The sequence below is a fragment of the Erpetoichthys calabaricus genome, chromosome 12, assembly GCF_900747795.2.
Source record: "Erpetoichthys calabaricus chromosome 12, fErpCal1.3, whole genome shotgun sequence".
In the NCBI taxonomy this organism is placed as follows: Eukaryota; Metazoa; Chordata; class Cladistia; order Polypteriformes; family Polypteridae; genus Erpetoichthys; species Erpetoichthys calabaricus.
In genome coordinates this window covers 129,034,597-129,056,266 of record NC_041405.2, presented here as the reverse complement: position 1 = coordinate 129,056,266, position 21,670 = coordinate 129,034,597, and the positions used below count along the sequence as shown (strand labels likewise).

The 21,670-nt window shown below is 38.8% G+C and overlaps 2 protein-coding genes across 2 annotated transcripts in view; one reads left to right on the top strand and one right to left on the bottom strand.

Moving 5' to 3' along the window:
- Positions 1-21,670, bottom strand: part of LOC114661546 (uncharacterized) — a 245,107-nt gene that overhangs the window by 70,969 nt on the left and 152,468 nt on the right. The gene's annotated exons all lie outside the window — the stretch shown is intronic.
- Positions 5,102-21,670, top strand: part of LOC114663155 (zinc finger protein 845-like) — a 52,312-nt gene continuing 35,743 nt past the window's right edge. Inside the window, exons 1-5 of the mRNA XM_051935407.1 lie at positions 5,102-5,970; positions 6,900-7,005; positions 8,069-8,674; positions 11,587-12,623; positions 16,871-17,027. Coding sequence (XP_051791367.1) covers positions 8,113-8,674; positions 11,587-12,623; positions 16,871-17,027 — 1,756 coding nt within the window. The 5' untranslated portion in view covers positions 5,102-5,970; positions 6,900-7,005; positions 8,069-8,112. The remainder of the gene's footprint in view (positions 5,971-6,899; positions 7,006-8,068; positions 8,675-11,586; positions 12,624-16,870; positions 17,028-21,670) is intronic.

The following is a 21,670-nucleotide window of genomic DNA, read 5'->3' as shown; positions in this document are numbered from 1 at the left end:
GTATCTTTGGGATTAAGTGTGGAAAGATACCAGGGAAGCACTCTCTTTTAACAATAAGCCCCATTTCTGGTCTCACATACTGTATCTTGGTCAGGTGTACAATGGTATTCATGTAAACTGCATAAATTCATGTAAAAATACATGTACATTACATTAATTACTTACATGTTTAAGAGACTTACCATTTTAATTGGTAATTATTTTCAAACTGTCTTCTCTTGCATGCAGTCTTTTTATCTGATCGTCTGTGTTTGGTTGAAACTTCAACAACTGCACTCAAGTACAAAAATGACAACATAAACACTACATCCATTGTTAGAATAACATTGACTTTTTGAATATTACTGACTTTGCTCAAGGTTTTGAGGTGTCCTACTGTATGTAAAAATAAACAGAATCACAGAAGGCAATGCTTACTTTCATCATTTTCAGTTTGCTAATGGACAATTTAACTTCATTTTTTTTCAATATGATTTAACTGACACCAAAGTTATTGCACTTCTTAAATACATGGCTGAATCATGTGGTGAGCCAAATTAGCATTTATAGGGCTATCTGAAAATTGATATTTTTTTGATATCCTGAAATGCGGATGAAGTTTTATTAAACTGAATTATACATGCAGTACCAGTTAATAGGATATCCTTAAATACATTGTCAGTTCATTCAACTAATTTTTGTATGGAGCTTTTCACTGAGTGCAAGCTCAGAGCTCTGTGACAATTTTACTTACAAAATATTGACTACAGAATTTAAAAAGCATATAATGTACACACATAAAACAACAGATGATAATAAACACAGGGTGAAACAGAACAATTCTGACTGGCGAACATTATTGAATACTAACAAAATATTATATTTGAGATGTGGACAGTTGACAATGAAGGACAGTAAGATAAAAACTCCAGTTAGAAGCATCTCTAGAAAATATAAGTGTCTGGGGGTCCACAGTCACCTTTGTCTGTTATAATTGACGGTGGACCTGGCCACACACCCGCTATTGCGCATATTACAACAGAGCAGGATTTTTTATTATGGCACTGTGTTCAGTTTAAGACACCCTTAATGTATTTCAAGGTGCCTTGTATGCACTTTCATGTCAATTACATTTTCAGTGAACATCATGAATGAACTCGTTTTTTAAAATCAAAGTTAATGAGCTTTTAGAATTACATTTAGATATCTCATATTATTTTGGGATGTTAAAATAATGAACTACAAAAATTCTGATATTATAAATAAGACTTTCTGTCATTTTTCAATATGTCTAAATGGATTTAATCTATTAAAAGTATTAGGAAATCACAAGATGAACAGGAACCACACTATTTCAAATATATCATAGAAACAGAAATAAGATATCTTGAAAATATATCTGAGATATTCGAGAATGGCCTGGAATCTGTCCTACAATGTAATGAAGAATCCATTTGAGACATCATATCATGGCCTCACATGCAGTTCACTGTTAATATATCAAATTTCCTGTTGTTATAAAATGAGTTTCTCTGCCATCTTTATATATAGTACGCTACCGTGGCTGTTCGTTTGTCTGTCCAGGATTTTAAATCCACCTGTAGCTCTCAAACCATTTGACGTATTGGCCTGAAATTTGATACGCGTATACTACATGAAGTCTACTATCCGCTTTCGGGGTGACGATTGACCTCCAATGTTATTCCTCTTTTTATTTTTATTTTATTTTATTGTAAAATCAACTCTCGGCAGGGGGCAGCAGGGCGGCCATGCGGCGCATGTGTACGGGCGCCATTCTCATTCCCTACCACCTTCGCCGTCACTTCCCCTACCTCTTCATAATCTTAAATCATTCTTGATGCAGATTGAAGACTTAAGTGCCATCTTAAGTGAAAAAATTAAAGAAAATGTACAAAGTAATCGCAACACAAACACTCACTTAATCAGTTTTAACGTGAAAAGATGCCAACGAAAGAAGAGAAGAAGCGGGCCGCTAGGGTGGAGAAAAGAAGAGCTGCTCAGGAAGCAGCAAGCGCATCAACCTCTGAGCAAACGAATGGTAAACACACAGAGAAGGAAAACTAGGAACGCTCAAGTCACGTGTATTCACTGCACGTTATTGTGCAGTGCGCCATTACTGGGAAAAGATAATCTAACGTGTTTAAGAAAATTATTTTAATACATTACCTGAAGTACAGTTAAACATATCTTAAAGGGGCTTTGAGTTTTAAGGAGAAGGAGGGCAGCCAAACAATGATCATTTTATTTGCCGATTTGTGTTAGTTCGGATTTTGTTGTCATGGAATTTTACCGCATGTGTGTTTTAATATTGAATGTAAAACATGTATTAGGCTGTTGTATTTTTTCTGTAAATGTCACCTCTTCATGTAAAGCATGATAATCAAAGCACATGTTATTGTTCTATATGTGATACCTACTCCACTGGCATAATGGTTATTTGCTTCTGTTTGATATCCTATAAATATTTTAAAAATTGGCATATGATTACACACTTATTCAACGTGACTGTAGAACTGGTGTGGTTGTAGGAGGGGGGGGCACAATTTCTGTTCGGACCCAGAAGCCCCTTGTCTTTGAGTCTGTCCAAAATGTCTGTCCAATTATATAATTTTGTTTTTTCCATTTAATATTATAAATAAGATTTGCTTTTAGGTTTGTAGACAGCTGGTGTCCTATCTGCTAACCACACACTGATCTTGCCAGAGGCCTGACTTGTAATGGAAGTAATAAGACTCATTCATAAGGTTTCATAATATTCATAAAAATGTAATTTGTCAGTAGTAATAAAAAGAGGAATTCCAGATCCTTGATTGTTCTACTTTCAACGACCCCTGGGTTAAGTGGTAAATAGTGATACAATACTAATTCTGATTAAACAATAAACAGGACCATAACTCAGATTTGCAGCACTTTTGCATACAAAAGAAATAAAAATTACCTGACAGATAAGAACAAAAGTGATGCTGGTGAGCAAATCTTCTGAAACCTGCCAATTATGCCTGTACTAAAACAAACAGCAATTTAATTATTGAGTTACATATAAATGATAGACATCAGTGCATATTAATAAGACACATGGAATACAGGTTTGCTTCAAAAAGGCAGACACTGTGCCCTGTGTGTATACATGTTTTTGCAGTTGTCAGGGGCCATATACTACTGCAAAATATAAAACAAAACTAGAAGATGAAAAGTAACAATGACTGAGGTCATCCGACAAATGAAATCGCAAATATTTTATTGTACATTCATGATTACCACATTTAAAATTTAAGATATGATGAATACTGAACTCCACTTAGTATTTTTTGAAATAATTAATCTAAGCAATTCAGAAAAATCCACAAAAATGAAAAAGACAAAAACGTTTGTCTTTTGACTCTGCATTCATTCTTCCATTTTCTACCTCACTTATTCACATCACGGTTGTGGGACTACTGACTATCCTGGTAGAGCAGGATGCATGAAAGGAGCCAGCCTTAAAAACACATCACTCCATTTGAAGTGAAGTAAAACACACACACAGTGGTGTGCTGCGCAGTGTGCAGACCAAGCTCAGCCATCTCAGTAAAAATGAAGGCCAGGTAAAGGTTTGGTTGAAAAGAAAATTTGAAACGAAAATCAACACCCTTAAAAGTAGATAAAAGCAAGTGTAACTTTAACCAAGCACAATACTCAGACAGATACGTAAGCTTTTAAAACATCTGATGAGCCTTTGGGCAAAGTTGGTACATGCCTACTTGGTGGCATAATGGACACAACGAAGGCAACAAGACGTCTGGGACCAGCTGTCTGGAGTAGGATAGGCAGACACTTGGAGACTGAATGATGTGTATTACGCTTATGTAACAAGAAGACCGATCATTATGTAACATTACACAACTCCTCACAATGTGCAAAGCACCCACCAAAATGCTAGCATATATTTAATTATAAACTTCAGTCTTATAAACATTTGTCATAACATGAGGATGACAGATGCAATGTGATAGCTGTCTTATGAAGCCAGGCAGGATATTCCAGCCATCTATCCCATTTTGGAGCTTGCCTTTCGAATACAGCCTCACAGGGGGCTATCTACTATTGTTACAAAAATGCGATGATGTATTATTGTGCAGCATGGAGGTAACACTATCAATTAGCCAAAAGCGTCTCCTTGCTATTGTAAATTATAATCATCTCTCACAAGCAACAGTAGACAACTATGTGATCCTAAGAACTGGAACACAACAATATCAACATCTGACTTTACAGTGTTCGATGGGGAAGCAGATGCTTTGCAAACATCCAAGTTCTACATCATGCCACCATTTATAGAAACAGGTTATATGAGGTGGCTTTAATACTAACCAGTAAGAAATAGCTTGTGTTTTATCCACATTAATGTAATATAAATGAGATTGGAAGCAAGCTTTAATGCAAACTCAGCACCATCTAAAATACTTCATGCATATGGATGAATGCTGGCTTTTATATTGCATGAACCAATCTCTTGTTACAGGTAACTCAATGCCTTGCACTTCCACATCAGCACTGGGGCCAGCTAATGGTTGCCAAGACTTTTTCTAGAGTTTAAAGGACTACTCCAAAGTTTATGGGGTGGGGACTTCCAATATATTACAAGCGATAAAAGTAAAGGGACTTTTTACTTTTTTTTTTTTTAACCAAATTCACATTCCTTGTGCCTGTTTTCTTTAATGTTCACTCCACTTCTATCCTGTTGGTTAATCCAGTGACTGATGAATGATAAGCAATTCCCCAACAAAAAGAATGGCTGCTGCCAAGTTGGAGTCCACATACCTCAAAATGGCCAAATAGTTTATTGCATAGAGTTATTTATGGTTTGAGGTGGAACTCACCAGAGTATTTTTTGGATAAATGAATAATAATCCTAGAATAGCCAATGTGCATGGTTTAACAGACATGTTTCCTGATATACAGGGTCAATGTATTGTCCTTATACTTAACAGTAAAATGAATGGAGTTTCTTGCTTGTCCTACTACGGCAGACAAATCAAAACTTATCATACAAGCACACTGTACAATGAAGAAGTGCAGCAGACACAGATTACTAAGCAATCCTTAGTAATGGTGCGTGGACTATTGTTCCCCAGGAAGGACCCAGAGATGCAACAGGTGCGTTTGAAAAATAAATTAATAGACATACAAAGATGAAATGTTCAATAACCAACAATTACAAACAGTATGGTGAAGCTTGTATTCTAACCAGTTCTTGCAGTTCCAAAATGTGTTTTCTTAAAGCTACGTGTACTCTACGGTTCATGGTTAGGTGTAAATTACGGCATTTGTTAACATCAACTTCATCCCTAAGATGGAACCGATTACGTAAGGCACGAGTAGCCTCGCCAGGTCTCAAGGAGCCGCCAATTATATCCTGCAGTTCGTCGTGATAGGCGGGGCATTGTTGTGCCATAGATTCCACATACGGGTGATAAGGCGGGACAAAAAGGAATGCGTGTCTCAACAGACAAGAAACTGATAGAATTCCAGAAATGTGATTGGACAAAGTGCCAATGCGCCGCCAATTACATCCCGAGTCTCATCTAGATTGCTAAGAACTGAACAGTACAGCGGAAGTCTCCATACTAACCAGAAAAAAAGGGCTTTTCAATTACTGCATTTATCCGTTTTGTTTATTAAAAAGTGCTCCAGAATCGCTTGTTTTTTTATTGGACGTTTCATGGCTCCCTATCCGACATCCCATATTCTGGTTACCACAATTTATTTCCGAGATGTTGGCAGTGCGTGGTAGCTCTGTGACGGGCTCCGAAGTACGACGAATATGTTTGTTGTCCGGTGGCCGGAAGTTTAAACCAAGCCATGTGCAGTCCCCTTAATCGACCGGCCGGGACTTCCGTCCTGTGGTCATTGTGGCTTGTTTGGAATCGGAACTGAGAGCAGCCCCGATGTGAAGAGACTTCTTCAACCCTAGAGTGAGGAACAGGCGAGGTAAGTGTGCAAACTTTGAGGGAGGTGGGATGTCATTGTTTTGATGACTGTTTAGGTGTTTTAATTGTTTGTTGCTTGCGCCAGTTAAAGTTAACAGAATCTTGGTTCACTTTGAGATACCCCTCATTATGTCGTGACCACTATTGTGGACCTAATCGTTTTAAACGAAGCCCGCCGCTATTTAATTTAAAAAAAAAAAAAAAAACACTGCCAGCTTAATTGCAGAACGAGATGTTGATGCCAGGGTGGTGCGTTGGCGCAGTGGTTTGCGCTGCAGCCTCTTAAGTTTTACTGTCCCAAATGTTGTCGACTTGTAGTATGTATGTTCGCCACGTGTCTGTGGGTTTTCCATACACGTCCTTTAAACTTTTTTTTTTGCCTGCCTATGAGCACAGGTCAGCGATGGAGTAGGACCATGTCAATGGTTGATAACCTGAGCTGTGATTGGTGTATGTAAATAGGCTCTGCCGCTGGGTGACCATCCATCTTATTGATAAGGTTTAAGTAATGTTTAAGTATTTTCAGAACAGCATTCATTGGAGGTACTGTGATGCATCTACTGGTTTTATTCCTGAGTTACTGGGTTCATCAATAACTGGTTAATTTTGAAGGAGAGGTAGAAGGTGGAAACTCAGAAACACATGCACCCACACTTTGATGTGTGCATTGTTTATCAAGTGTGTGCCAAATAAAGTATTTCCTGCCTATTATTTTTGTCCTATAACTTTGTTGGGAAATGTCTAAAATACATGTCTCAAAGAATGTTTACACTTTAACAAAGTTAATAATTCAGATATATACAATATAGATTATATTCATATAATGTGCTTCCAGAATTCAGATCTTAGGTTAATTTTCTCCTACAATTGTTCAGTGATGGAATGGTCATAATAAATTTACACCTAATGTTTTTGTGCTTATGTTTATAGGTTTACACGGCCAATATTGTCACATGACGGAGCATGGTGAAATTCTTACTTAAATGCACTTATCAACATGCAGTTCCTCTGCACTCTCCGGCACGATGATTAGTGAGTATAATAATCTTATGTAAAAACTTTTGTCAGCCATACCTGAATGTGTGTGTTGATATATATGCCACTATATTGTATTTTCCATATGTGCAACACCATGAGTTCAGTTAAAAAACACAAACAAACAGACTGAAATTAAATCCTACTAAACTGCCATGGATGTTTGTTTTTTAATTTTATCATTGATCGATTGCCCTTATGATGTTCAGGCATTTCATGACGTATATGGTGACGGCAGGACAGATATAATATGAGGTAAGATCTGTCTTTTATCCATCAGTTTTTTTTTTTTTTTTTTTAATACAATCCAAATTTAGGTCCATGATGGGAAGGAGACAATATCTGCTTCTTCAAGTTTGTGGCAAGAAAACAGCTTTAGATGGAATCTTAGTCTGCAGCTGAACATGCTCATACAAAGCCAATATAATTCCCAGCAGTTAATCTAACCGGTTGTTTGTTGGGATGCAGAGAGGGAATTTGAGTTTGTGTTGCAAATTCCACAAAAAAAGTGATGGCCAGGTTTGCATTTGGTTTTCTGGAGGTGTAAAGAAGCCCTGCTAAGCACCTTATCACTGTGTTAAAAAGAAAGACCTGCTTTAGTCCTCTGGGCCTTTCTAGAAATCTTGATTGCTTCTATTACATGGTTTAAACTTTAAGTCTTATAGTGAAGGCAATAAATTTTTAAATGCACTTGGAGAAAGTTCTCAGGTCATACAATGTAGTTCAGATTGCCTTTCTAAGAGGGGAAAAAACTGATTTGAGCTGGTTCAGACTACCTAAACAGATTAACTGGAAACTTTTACTGGAGAAGCTGATTAGAAAGTTGGTGGATGATAAACTTTTTTATCAAGTTGTGAAGTAAAGTGAGTTGTTAATTTCAATAGTCCTACATTGTATACAGATAGGAAGTAAGCAGGGTTTATATTAACACTGTGTTGAAGGGTCGGCCTTCTAAAGTCATTTAGACATGCATGTTGTTTGAAAGGAAAAAAAGAGATGTGTAGTAAAACTTTGTCATAATGTAATAATGTGTTTATATCATTTCTCCTTGCTTAGAGACGGAGCCCCCGTTTGAAGAAAAGCAGGGCCTAACACTAAGGTGCTCAACATGGAGGGGGAATGTGCTCACAAAGATGAGGAGGCTGAATCAAAGGACAGCCCCATCCCTGCGATGAATGGCTGGGAACTGATGTCTGTGCACATTAAGGAAGAAGACTGTGAGCAGGAGCTTGATCGCTACAGTGAACAGGAATGTGACGCATGGTCTGTCTTTGTTAAACAAGAGAGCGATGAGGCAGAGTGTGGTAGCATTAAACAAGAGTTTTTGGAGCAGGACCCTGTAAGCTTTAAACAAGAGGACTTTCAGGTGGAGTGTGTCAATATTAAACAAGAAGATGGTGAGCAGAGTTCGGCTAACACCGAAACATCAGATTATGAAACTGAAGAGGGCCTTAATGTGGGTTCTATCTCGGGTGATCTGTGTCCAGATGAAAGTGAGACAGACAGTATTAGAACTTCTCAATGGAAAAAACAACTGCCTGGTTTGCATTCGAATCACGTAAAACCACGGCACCCAGAAACACTACAGTTTGAGTGGACCGAGCAGGATTCATCCAGCACAGACCTGGTGGATGAACCATTGGCATCTCCTTCTCATTGGAGTGGTTTGGGTAAGTTAATCTGTATAACATCATTAAAATTGTCAGATTCAAATCTGTTTCCGGCCCCTTGTTAATTTAATTTCTATTATTGCTATTGGGTGGCTAAAACCTCCAAAGGAAGCAGAGTTATAATGAACGACATGTGCAAAGTGACAGCTCAGGATGCTGGAAGCAAAGTACTTGTTTTCCTACAATCAACATCCAGAATTTATTTTTTTTTAAGTGAAAAAAATTAGCCCGAGGTGGGCTGAAAAGAACGAGAGAGCCTGCCGCGTAATGTGATGCTGTCACAGTTGAGGTGAGAAGTCGGAAGCATGTTTATTCAGTTGAACAGAGGAGTTCCCTAATGGTTCATCTGAATAAAGCAGTCTAGCCCCTAAATTTCTGGCCAGTCTCTCTTTGTGAGGATGTGAAACAGACAGAGGTGAGACCCCAAGTGAATTTTAGTCTGTAACATGTACTCATTATGAAATATTCCAGAAAGGAATTTGCTTCATGATAGTATTTTTCACAATCAGAATTTGAAATGTTTTGTATGGTAATAAATGTGCAAATCTAAATATGGCATTGGAGTTCCAGTACGGTTTAACTTAAAATTGAAAGGTTCTGCTGATCTTTCAAAACAATTAAAATTGGTAATAATTCAAATCTTTTTATCATAGTGTTAAATTGAAATGTATCATTCGTCCTTGCTTGGACAGTGTGATAGTGTGACCAATCAGCTGTGTGTTGGACCAGTTTTAACTTGGAGAATGTCACACTTTAATAAGGAAGTTAACAACAACAACAACAACAAAAAGAGCTTTTTAATAAAAACATATACATAACCATGATAAGGGAACAGATTATTCCCATCCACACTATCACAGTAATTAACATGGCTACAGTTGTTCATCCATTCTTTTGGCTTAACGCAGTTTGTATACAGTAATCCCTCCTCGATCGCGGGGGTTGCGTTCCAGAACCCCCCGCGAAAGGTGAAAATCCGCGAAGTAGAAACCATATGTTTATATGGTTATTTTTATATTGTCATGCTTGTGTCACAGATTTGCACAAAAACGCAGGAGGTTGTAGAGAGACAGGAACGTTATTCAAACACTTGCAAACAAACATTTGTTTCTTTTTCAAAAGTTTAAACTGTGCTCCATGACAAGACACAGATGACAGTTCCGTCTCACAATTAAAAGAATGCAAACATATCTTCCTCTTCTAAGGAGTGCGCGTCAGGAGCAGAGAATGTCAGAGAGAGAGAAAAAAGCAAACAATCAAAAATCAGTAGGGCTGTTTGGTTTTTAAGTATGCGAAGCACCGCCGGACAAAGCAGCTGCAAGGAAGAGAACAAAGTGAAGGTAGTCTTTCAGCATTTTTTAGAGGAGCGTCCGTATCCTCTAGGCCAGTATGCGAACAGCCCCTCTGCTCACACCCCCTCCGTCAGGAGCAGAGAATGTCAGAGAGAGAGACAGAGAAAAACAAACAATCAAAAATCAATACGTGCCGTTCAAGCTTTGAAGTATGCGAAGCACCGTGTGGGAAGCATGTCGCTTGACAAAGCCGGAAGGGAGCAATGTGAAGATAATCTTTCAGCATTTTTAGACGAGCATCCGTATCGTCTAGGGGTGCAAACAGCCCCCCTGCTCACACCCCCTCCGTCAGGAGCAGAGAATGTCAGAGCAAGATAGAGAGAAAAGTAAACAATCAAAAATCAATACGTGCTGTTTGATCTTTTAAGTATGCGAAGCACCGTGCAGGAAGCATATCGCTAGACAAATTAGCCACATGTAAGCCCAGCAAGGATGGCAGCAATGTGAAGGTAGTCTTTCAGCGTTTTTTGAGGAGCAGCCGTATCCTCTAGGGGTGCGAACAGCCCCCATGCTCACAATATATTTCAGGAGTTTTATTTAATACGTAATACATGCTCTGGTTGGGTAGCTTCTCAGCCATCTGCCAATAGCGTCCCTTGTATGAAATCAACTGGGCAAACCAACTGAGGAAGCATGTACCAGAAATTAAAAGACCCATTGTCCGCAGAAATCCGCGAACAAGCAAAAAATCCACGATATATATTTAAATATGCTTACATATAAAATCCGCGATAGAGTGAAGCCGCGAAAGTCGAAGCGCGATATAGCGAGGGATTACTGTAGTTCAGGGTTGTTGGAAAGCAATGCTTATCCTATTGTGCATGAAGCAGAAACTAACCTTGGGTAAGGTGTCACCGGTGTCCACACTAACTCATTTGAGGTCAGTTTAGAGTTGTCAGATATTCTAACATACATATCTTTAGGATGTGGGAGGAAAATCCACACCAGTAGGAGGAGAACCTGTGGTACCAGCTAAGTAATAATGAAGACCAGTTTTAAACAGAGTGGCCATCTCTTGAACCTGTGGCTAATCTAAAACAGTGGTGACATAAGCGGCTCTTAATGTTAATTTCAGAACATTCACGTTGGCCAGACATTTGTATGGCTCTGTTCAAAATCATGTTTCAAAGCACAATGTAGACCAGTTTCATGGTTAAATATAAAAACAAATAAATAAATTCAGACTTTTATAGTGCATTTTTTTCTTTCAGTTAAAGGATATTTTTACCCTGCTCTGGCTTATTATTAAGTAGTTGCTTATGTTTGTGCAAATCTTGGGTATTTCAGCCAGGCGTTTCCACTATCCTTTTTTTGTTAAGTGGTTCAGTTCAGTTGGTCTCTCTTTGAATGCTGCATGCACTTAACCACTTAACCACTTTTGTTTATCTTGTAAGATACTTTCAAATTATCTGTCTAAGCCTTCGTCACTCCTTGGCGTAAATGCAGTTCTCCAAAGCTGATTGATACTTTGCGATACAAAGACCAGAGTAGCACAGTTTATGTAAAATATATTTTAATTTTGATTGTTAAATATTTTCTTTTTTCTCCCCTTCTTTTTAGGTCTACAACATGGAACATCACTCTTTACATCATATAACTCTGAGCAGGAAGAGAATAAAATTAATCTTCAGAACAAAAGTGTCAGGGGTTCAAGGTCCAAGAGTCTAAAATCAGGCTCTCTGCAGTGCAGTAAACGGCGGGTTCAAAAGCTGATAGGGTTCGATGGTACTAAAATTCCTCAGGAGATTGAGACTACAGAAGCTCTGCATTTTTGTGAAGTGTGTGGCAAGGGGTTTGAACAGAGATCTTATTGTGATGAGCATCAGGCAACTCATTCTGAAAATAAACCTTTTTCCTTCACCGAGTGGATCAGGACATTCTTAGAGAAAGGGCTACAGATACCCAAGGTGACTCCCACTGGCGAGAAACTGTACTATTGTACAATCTGCGAGAAGAGGTTCTCTGAGAGAGGTGGACTGAGAAGACACAAGAGAATTCACACTGGAGAGAAACCATATCGTTGTACAGAATGTGACAAAAGATTCACAGAGAAAGGGGGGCTGCAGCGGCACCAGAGGATTCATACTGGGGAGAAGCCATATTGTTGCAATGAATGTGGAAGGAGATTTACTCAGACGGGCCCATTACAGAAACACAACAGAATGCATACAGGGGAGAAACCATATTGTTGTACTGAATGTGGTAAATGTTTTACAGACAAAGGCCACCTTAAGAGGCATAAACGAATCCATACTGGTGAGAAACCATTTGGGTGTACGGAGTGTGGGAAGAGGTTCACAGAAAAAGGTCATCTTGATACACACAGGAGAATTCACACTGGAGAGAAGCCATTTTGCTGTACAGTATGTGGGAAAAGATTCACACAAAATGGTGGACTTCAGAAGCACATGAGAATCCACACTGGAGAGAAGCCATATTGTTGTACTGAATGTGGCAAACAATTCACAGTGAAAGGTCATCTGCAGAGACATGTGAGAGTTCATATTGGAGATAGGATGTACTATTCTGAAGATATAGGTGCAAGTACAAAGTCACACCGCGATGACCTGGAAACTGAAGAGTCACAACTTGGCTCTTAATATTTCAGTATGAAAAGGACCATTGAGGAGGTGTCAGATAGTAACTTATTGTTACATATTTGTCTTCATATGGATGACATTCAGCTTCCTATAGCTTCTAGGCACTACAAAAGTCCACATTGGTACAAACGGCTACCAAGGCAACACATAGTCATTGAGTCAGATAATGTTTAGATTGTTTGGTATCATGCAAAATAAATAAATGCCTATAAAAAGCAGCAATGGTGACATTGCCCACTCAGACCTGATGAAATGGGACTTTCCTGTTCATTGGTGTGTCCAGAGATTATTTGTAACACTAAATGATACGCAGAAGTAAGTGTTGGTTTAATATACTACAGATAGTTTGCACTAATAAAAGGGATGTGTGGTCTTCAATAAAATGCCAAGTTGTTTACTGTTAAAATGTGGTGTTTGGACTACACAGTTTCAGTATTTTTTAACTATCAGTTAGCCTTTTGGAAGTTTCATAGTATGCTCAGTTTGTTTTTAGGAGAGAATTTGGAAGGGTGCCAGCGGACTAAAAAATCTGTTCCATCAGTGTGTAAGACAGACAGTTATGGTAACAAAGTACAGTAAACCATTAAACTTTATCATTAGTGAATCAAAACTAAATAAACAGATAAGCAGTTGCACTATGGCAGAACTCTTCAGTTACATCCAGATGGGACATAGTGGCTGCAGGTTTTCATTTTAATTGTTTTCCTAGTAGCCTGCTTATTTACTACTAAAGCAATATGTATTTTGGGCTTAGTTAATTTAGCTTGTTATGTTTCACATTCTTTAACAGTCTATTAGTTTTAAACAACTGCATAAAGATTTTAATTGTTGCCGGGATTCAGTTGATGATGAGGTGCAAATGACAAAGGAACCACCAGCTCTTCAGTTGACATGGTTCTATTTAAGCCTGTGTATATAGTTCATTAAGTGTCTGTGTTAACTTTAGGTTTTTTTTTTTTTTATAAGAAGACTAGCTGTGTGTGATAGCTCAGCACTTAGTCTTCTTGAGCAACACCCTTTCTCACCCCTTGCTGTGGTTTCCTCTCGAAAGACCAAATCATAGTAAACTTTCAGTTTCACCTGGTTGGTTTTGTTTTGATTTACTTCCAAACTTATTTGAGAACTTGCACAAGCGAATAGAAAACATCTTTACTACAAGAAACATAGTACAATGAATATGCAATACATTTATTATTTCAATATTCCTTTTGTTGTCACAAACATATATTAGAAATACGAAAGGCACGGATCAGTACTCAACTGTCTTGGCTTGAAAAATAGATGTAATTGGTAAAATTTTTCATCTTTTTGTCCATGTCCCATACCTTCCATTGTAAAGCGCCAATGCAGACAAATTATATACTGGGGGTCCTCGGGTTACAACGTCTCGACATAAGATGTTTCGAGTTTACAACACTCACTCCCAAAAAAACTTTAAAAAAATTGAGACGTGAGAAGGAATAAAGATAAGGATTTTTTTTACACTTATTTTTTCTGTTACTACAGTACAGTATATTTATGTCCTTTTTCTGTGGCTTAGTTGTATTTTTATGTTCTAGATTATGATTTTGCAAATGTGTTAGGATAGGTAAGTGACTTAGGCTAGGGTGTGTTTTGACTTACACCAAAATTTGGGTTACATCACTGTTGTAGGAACGGAACTGTGTCGTAACCCGAGGACCCCCTGTATGTACATACTACAGGGCCAAGTCCCCCTGGAACCTTTGGTGCCCAGCCCCTAGTTGCAGCCAGTCTGCCACTTTCGTTGTGAAGAGGGGGGCTGAACACACCCCAAGGAGTCGCGGTCGCTTCTCCGAAACCCCCTCTTAAATGGTGATACAATGGGAAACAAATAGTTTTGGTTTTTTTACCTCCTCTTTACTTGATTAGCTGCTGGCTTGTTGCCATGCCACATGATCTGCATCTTGTGTGGCGCTTCAAACATTTAAAAGCCTGTACAGCAGCTGTTCTACTCTTTGTTTTATTTGCGGCCCTGGGCATGATTAAATCTCTTGGTACTCTTAGTTAAGTCTTGTCTCGCGGGACGTGAGTTCTTGATATTTTTTAGTTTATAATTTAAAAATGGAATAAGAATGTGAAAATCTAACAACATCACATTATAGTTCAATAAATTCTGAAAAGAATGATACCAAACATATATATGTAGGTTTTAAAATAAGCCTGGTTTAAAGCATGACAAAAAAGTCACATAAAATCGTTCCACTTTTAGGCTTAGGATTTTATATATAAACACTACACACTTGCTGTGTAAGCACGTGCTGTAAAAAAACCTGGGGTCCTAGAAACTAATGAAATATCAGAGAAAAAAAACTGGAACATAGAGATGCCAGGTAATTGAAAGGAACTACTCTGGGCGTCTCTCGCCTAGGAGGATTCGTTTTGCCAACATACTTACATCGCTTGTGCATTAGTGACGGGAGGAAAAGTAAAAGGGATACCATTTTGCCGTTGTTAGCAGCTAAATGACTTTGTCTTTTTTTTGAGGTTTCGTTTTTCTGATTTGCTTGCCTCGCTTGTGTTATTAGCAGCTAAGCGAGTTTTCTGTTTCTTTGGAGGTGGAACCCTTACCCCAACTCCACCTCTCACTTCTGGGCTGGACTGACACACACACTTCCACACGTGTATATATATATATATATATATATATATATATATATATATATATATATATATATATATATATATATAAATATATGATTTTTTTAAAAATTACACATACATAGAAAGCACACAATTTCATGTGGCAAATGCATATATAACCCATATTTGTAAAGAAATGTTTTGACTTAAAAAGTGCAGAACCTATCCTTCAATAAAATATATTGAAATAAATGTTAGAGAATGGAAACATCAAGATGTATAAATCTGCTCCAGGTGACTATACATATTGATAATGTTCTCAAAAAATGAAAAATCTACAGTAGGATAAAGATTTTTCTTTAAAAAGTTAAAGCACTATCAAGCTACATTATTAAACAGCAGGCATCGTTATCTGCTAGGCCTGGCTTCTAATTATGAAGCTGTTTGAAATGAAGATCTGCAGCCCTTCAGGTCCTCAACTCAACACCTTTCACTACTGGTGTGCAGCTATCTGCTTTAAATTCATCCTGTGTTAACATCAGTTTACCTTATGTGTTCCTGGTGTTAACCTAATATGGTTTCACTAGCACGTAATGGCTCTGGTCCCATCCCCGTTTTGCTCCCTTACATGTAGAGAGTATGAGAAGGTGCACCCTAGGAGGTGAGCTATAAAGAACTCACTCTGATCAACTGAGCTGGAAGACTTCTTATTTCTAACTGCAATAAATACTGTGTTGGCAACTGTGACAAGGATCTGTTGTCTTATGCTGGCTGAAAACCTTTTCAAATGGCATGCTTTTGGCAAAAACACTAATAAATTATTGTGTTGCCAGTGGAGAGGATTCACTTCTTCAGTCACCTTTTTCAATAGGTTAACTGTGTTATGCTCTTCTGTGTTCGAGTTTGGCTTATTGTAGATCTAGATCTGTAGACACTGGATGGTCAAGTCATGTGCATGAAAAGGATTAAGTAACTCTGTCTTAGGTTAACTTTATTTTTGGTAGCACTTTTCTTTAAGAAGCGCACACAACAAGAACTAGCAGTTCTGCCCAGCCTATCTCTTCAGTCTCTTTAGCAAAATATCAAATCAAGATGGTGGCATGAACCACCACCATTCCAGCTACTTTGGAAGAACAGTTATGTTGTACTTGAGGTAGCTTTTTTTCTTTACCCCATCCCCTCAGTTCACATTCTAGCTGGTTGTGTGACTTGTTTCTATAAGAATATAGTGAATTACAAGTGCCTCAATACCCAATGGCTGAGAGTAGTTGAGTTAGATTGGAAGAATTGCTGTTTCAGTGATATTTTGCTTTTATGGAAATTTCATGTATTATACATTGAGACTTTAAATTTAAAGTTACAACAGAGGATGTGCCAATGGATTGTGTTTGTGACATTTGTTAATATCCTGCACTTTAAAGTGATATACGTACCTTAGTTTAATCAGTTGACTACACTTGCAAGCATATCTATAAATTGAGATATGACCATATGAAGCAGTGAAGATGTACTTGGGGCCTAAGAAGTGTCTGGTCTGTGATGGTAATTTCTGACAAATTGTACCCATATTACTCTTGTATCTCAGACTTGGCCTTTTCACTTTCTGCTGTTCCATATCTCTTCATTCTTTATGGCTTTTTCAGGACAAGACAAAGCCTGGAGACATATTCAGGTCCTATGGACTTCTATATTGCAAGCTCATTTTGGTTTATGTCTCTTCGTATGGACATCATGAAATATGGACTGTTCTTCATGTTAGCAAGCACTGCTACTGTTTACAAAATTTGAATGGACCAACAAGTGAGTTGAAGTAGAGTCAATCAGACGCACAGTAGAACCAAATAGGTGACATGAACATCTATTAAGCTCTTTTTTTCCTCAGCTACAACAGTAATTGTAATTATAGATTTATATTTTTAGCTATTTGTGTTAATAGAGATGGTGGGGAAAACAACAAAGGAAAATTTCTGGGAAACCTAAAAATACAGTTAACAACCACAATGAGGAATATTGTAACATATATTTGGGATTCAAAAAATGTAAATCTGCACTTTTTCTGTACTTACTCTTGCCCCGTAATCTGTTCACTTCAGTTTAGTTCTGTCGTTTATGGTTTTTCTTTAATGGAGGAAATGTTCTGAGAGAAATAAAAATGAGCAGCATGTCTTGTTGTTCATTGCCATCCAGGTTTTTGTTGTTTGTTTTCTTTCTTTTCTAAAATGTCCTGGTGGTCTTGTGATAACATGACTATTTTTTGTAAACTCTGTGCACATCCTTTTTTTTTTTAATTTAAATTAAATATTTTTTCCAGGTACTTGTGTTTTTTTTTCACAATGATGGTGAGGGTATGAATTTTGAATGTTGACAGTTGGACTGGGAAGAGGAGAGAATTAGTTGATATGATGGAAAGAAGGTAAGTTGATATATTGTGTGTGCAAGAGACCAGGTGGAAGGGGAGTAAGGCCAGGAGTATCGGAGGCAGGTTCAAATTGTTTAACCATGGTGTGGATGGGAGGAGAAATTGGGGAGGGGTTATTCTTAAGGAACAGTATGTCAGTATGTTTTGGAGGTGAAAAGATTATCGGATGGAGTGATGATTATGAAGCTAGAAATGGAAGATGGGATGTTGTTATTGCATATGCCCTGCAAGTTAGGTGTGTAATGGATGAGATTTGTGGAGTGAGTTGGATGAAGTGATGGACAGTGTACCCAAGGGAGAGAGAGCAGTGATTGGAGCAGATTTCAATTGACCTGTTTGTGAAGGGAACAGAGGAGATGAGGAGGTGATGGGTAGGTATGGTGCCATGGAGAGGCATGCAGAAAGTCAGTTGGTAGTGGATTTTGCGAAAAGAATGGACATGGCTGTGGTGAATATGTATTTTCAGAAGAGGGAGGAAGGCAGGGTGACGTACCAGAGTAGAGGAAGAAGCACATTGGTAGATTATATCCTGTACAGGAGGGTCAGTCTGAAGGAGATTGGAGACTGCAAAGTGATGGCAGGGGAAAGTGTAGTTAGGCAGCATAGGATGGTGGTCTGTAGGATGATGCCAGATATTAAGAAAAAGGAGAGTGAGGACAGAGCCAAGGATCAAATGGTGGAAGTTGAAAAATGAAGACTGTTAAGGTTGAGTTCGGGGAGGAGGTAAGACAAGCACTGGGTAGCAGTGAAGAGTTACCAGATAGCTGGTCAGCTACAGCAGAAGTGGTAAGTGAGACAGAAAGAAAAGTATTTGGTGTGACATCTGGAAACAGGGAGGAAGAAAAGGAAACTTGGTGGTGGAATGGGGAAGTACAGCAGAGTATACAGAGGAAGAGGTTGTTGAAGAAGAAGTGGGGTAGTCAGAGAAATGAAGAAGTAGACAGGAGTTCAAGGAGATAAGGCGTAAAGGTGAACAGAGATGCTAAAGAAAAGGCATATGATGAGTTGTATGAGAGGCTGGACACTAAGGAGGGAGTAAAGGACCTGTACAGATTGGCTAGACAGAGGGACCGAGCTGGGAAAGATGTGCAGCAGGTTAGGGTGATAAAGGATAAAGATGGAAATGTACTCACAAGCAAGGAGAGTGTGTTGAGCAGATGGAAAGAGTACTTTGTGGGGTGATGAAAGGGAGAGAGAGGGAGAAGGTTGGATGATGGGGAAATAGTGAATCAGGAAGTGCAGTAAGGACAGCTATGAAGAATGGAGAGGCCGTTGGTCCAGATGACACCTGTGGAAGCACGAAGGTGTTTAGGAGAGTTGGCAGTGGAGTTTTTAACTAGATTGTTTAATGCAATCTTGGAAAGTGAGAGGATGTGTGAGGAGTAGAGAAGAAGTGTACTGGTACCAATTTTTAAGAATAAGGGGGATGTGTAGAGTTGTAATAACTACAGTGGAAATAAACTGATGAGCCACAGCACAAGGTTATGGGAAAGAGTGGTGGAAGCAAGGTCAAGAATGGAGGTGATGATTACTGAACAGCAGTATGGTTTCATACCAGGAAAGAGCACTATTGATGAAATGTTTGCTCTGAGGATGTTGATGGAGAAGTATAGAGAAGAGCAGAAGGAGTTGCATTGCATCTTTGTTGACCTGGAGAAAGCATATGACAGGGTGCCTAAAGAGGAGTTGTGGTATTGTATGAGGAAGTCGACAGTGGCAGACAAGTATGCAAGAGTTGTACAGGATATGTACGAGGGAATTGTGACAGTGGTGAGGTCTGCAGTAGGAGTGACAGATGCATTCAAGGTAGAAGTGGGATTACATCAGGGATCAGCTTTGAGCCCTTTCTTATTTGCAATGGTGATGGACAGGTTGACAGATGAGATTATAGACAGGAGTCCCCATAGACTATGATGTTTGTGGATGACATTGTGTTCTGAAGTGGGAGTAGAGAGCAGGTTGACGAGACCCGGTGGAGGTATGCTCTGGAGAGGAGAGGAATGAAGGTCAGTAGGACCAAGACAGGAATGGTGAGGATGCAGGAAGTAGAGTTGGCAAAGGTGAATGAGTTTAAATACTTGGGATAAACAGTACAGAGTGAGGGGAAGAGAGGTGAAGAAGAGAATGCAGACAGGATGAAGTGGGTGGAGAAGAGTGTCGGGAGTGATTTGTGACAGACTGATACCAGCAAGAGTGAAAGGGAAGGTCTACAGGACAGTAGTGAGACCAGCTATGTTATATGGGTTGGAGATGGTGGCACTGACCAGAAAGCAGGAGACAGAGTTGGAGGTGGCAGAATTAAAGCTGTTAAGATTTGCATTAGGTGTGACGAGGATGGACAGAATTAGAAATGAGGACATTAGAAGGTTGGCTCAGGTTGGACGGTTGGGAGACAAAGTCAGAGAGGCGAGATTGCGTTGGTTTGGACATGTGCAGAGGAGAGATGCTGGGTATATTGGGAAAAGGATGTTAACGATAGAGCTGTCGGGCAAGAGAAAAAGAGGAAGGCCTAAGAGAAGGTTTATGGATGTAATGAGAGAGGACATGCAGGTGGTGGGTGTAACGGAGCTAGGAGCAAAGGACAGGAAGATATGGAAAAAGATGATCTGCTGTGGTGACCCCTAATGGGAGCAGCTGAAAGAACTAGAAGCAGCAGCAGCTATGTATATACCTGGGATAATGCTGTGACTACTGCCTAAATTTATATATATTTGTTTTCTCATTACTCGGGTAACTTTATTCAAAACTATTAAAATGTTTTCCTTTAAATAATATTTCTGAGCAATACTCCAGTGGAGTATTAGCACTGCTACAGTGCTAAGGTTTGAATCCATGTCCCTGCCATTCTCATGTGCATGTATTTTCTCACACATCCCCATGGTCCATGGATGTGTGTTTTAGGTGGATTGGCAACTCTAAATTGTGAGAGAGCAGTGGAGTGATGCGTTTTTTTAGTGTAGTTGGTGAGTGTTTGTGTACTAGTGGGACAGACGCCAGCCTCTGGCAATCCTGAATTGGATTAAGGCAGCAGAGAATGACTGCCTGTGTGTGCTTTTGCTACTTTCCAGATAATGTCTGGATGACTTTTCATGAATTAATGACAAGTGATATTTCAAACAAATTTCTCAGTTTAGTATGAAAATAGAGGACAAATTTACAAGTTATTCTGATTCTTCTATTACACATTCTCCAAGTGTCACTTTTCCCATAAAATCTTAGCACAAACCTTGGTCTGTTGACAGTTGCTGCTTCTGTGGTATTTTGTTCATTTCCCGACATGCTTCCACTTTTTATAAATACTTACCTTCATTGGCACGTGGAAGATTGTGGGTTCGATTCCCAGTTCCTCCCTGTGTGGATAGCGCTTTGAGTACTGAGAAAAGCGCTTTATAAATGTAATGAATTATTATTATTATTATTGGATTGGCACAGCATGATTGCACATTGATTAATGCCACTGCCTGATAGATTCAGCATGCAAATTCCAAATCTGTTTGGAGCTTGCATATTCTCCTTGTATGTTTTTGGGTTTTTCTCCTACAACCCAAATAATTAATTGGCACTTCTAATTTTTTTCTTTTGCAACTGTCACTGGCACATTTACGTGTGCCTCAATAACCTGGTCCTTCACAGACCATTTTTTTAAATTTCTTTTTTATCATTGTGAAGTTTGTGAGACTTAACAGGGACATTTACTGGGCACACTGGCTCCCACTCTTGAAGAGTAACACACCCATTCACAGAGATCCTACCTCAACAAAGTGTCAAGTGGTGCCAATTGCCAGTCATGCTGAATTGTTTTGCATATAATTCTCTACATAGAGACTCGCTATCACCAGCACTAACAAACATGAAGGAACCCTCGAGACACACATTAAAGTCAAACTCTTTTGGTCGCATTTCACTTACAACAAAACAATGTCTTACTTTTACCGCAGTTCTAATTATTGAGGAGTGACCTCAATAGCTTTGGTAAACCCTATGGGTAAGAAAGTGGAATGAACAAAAGAGAAATCTAAATCAA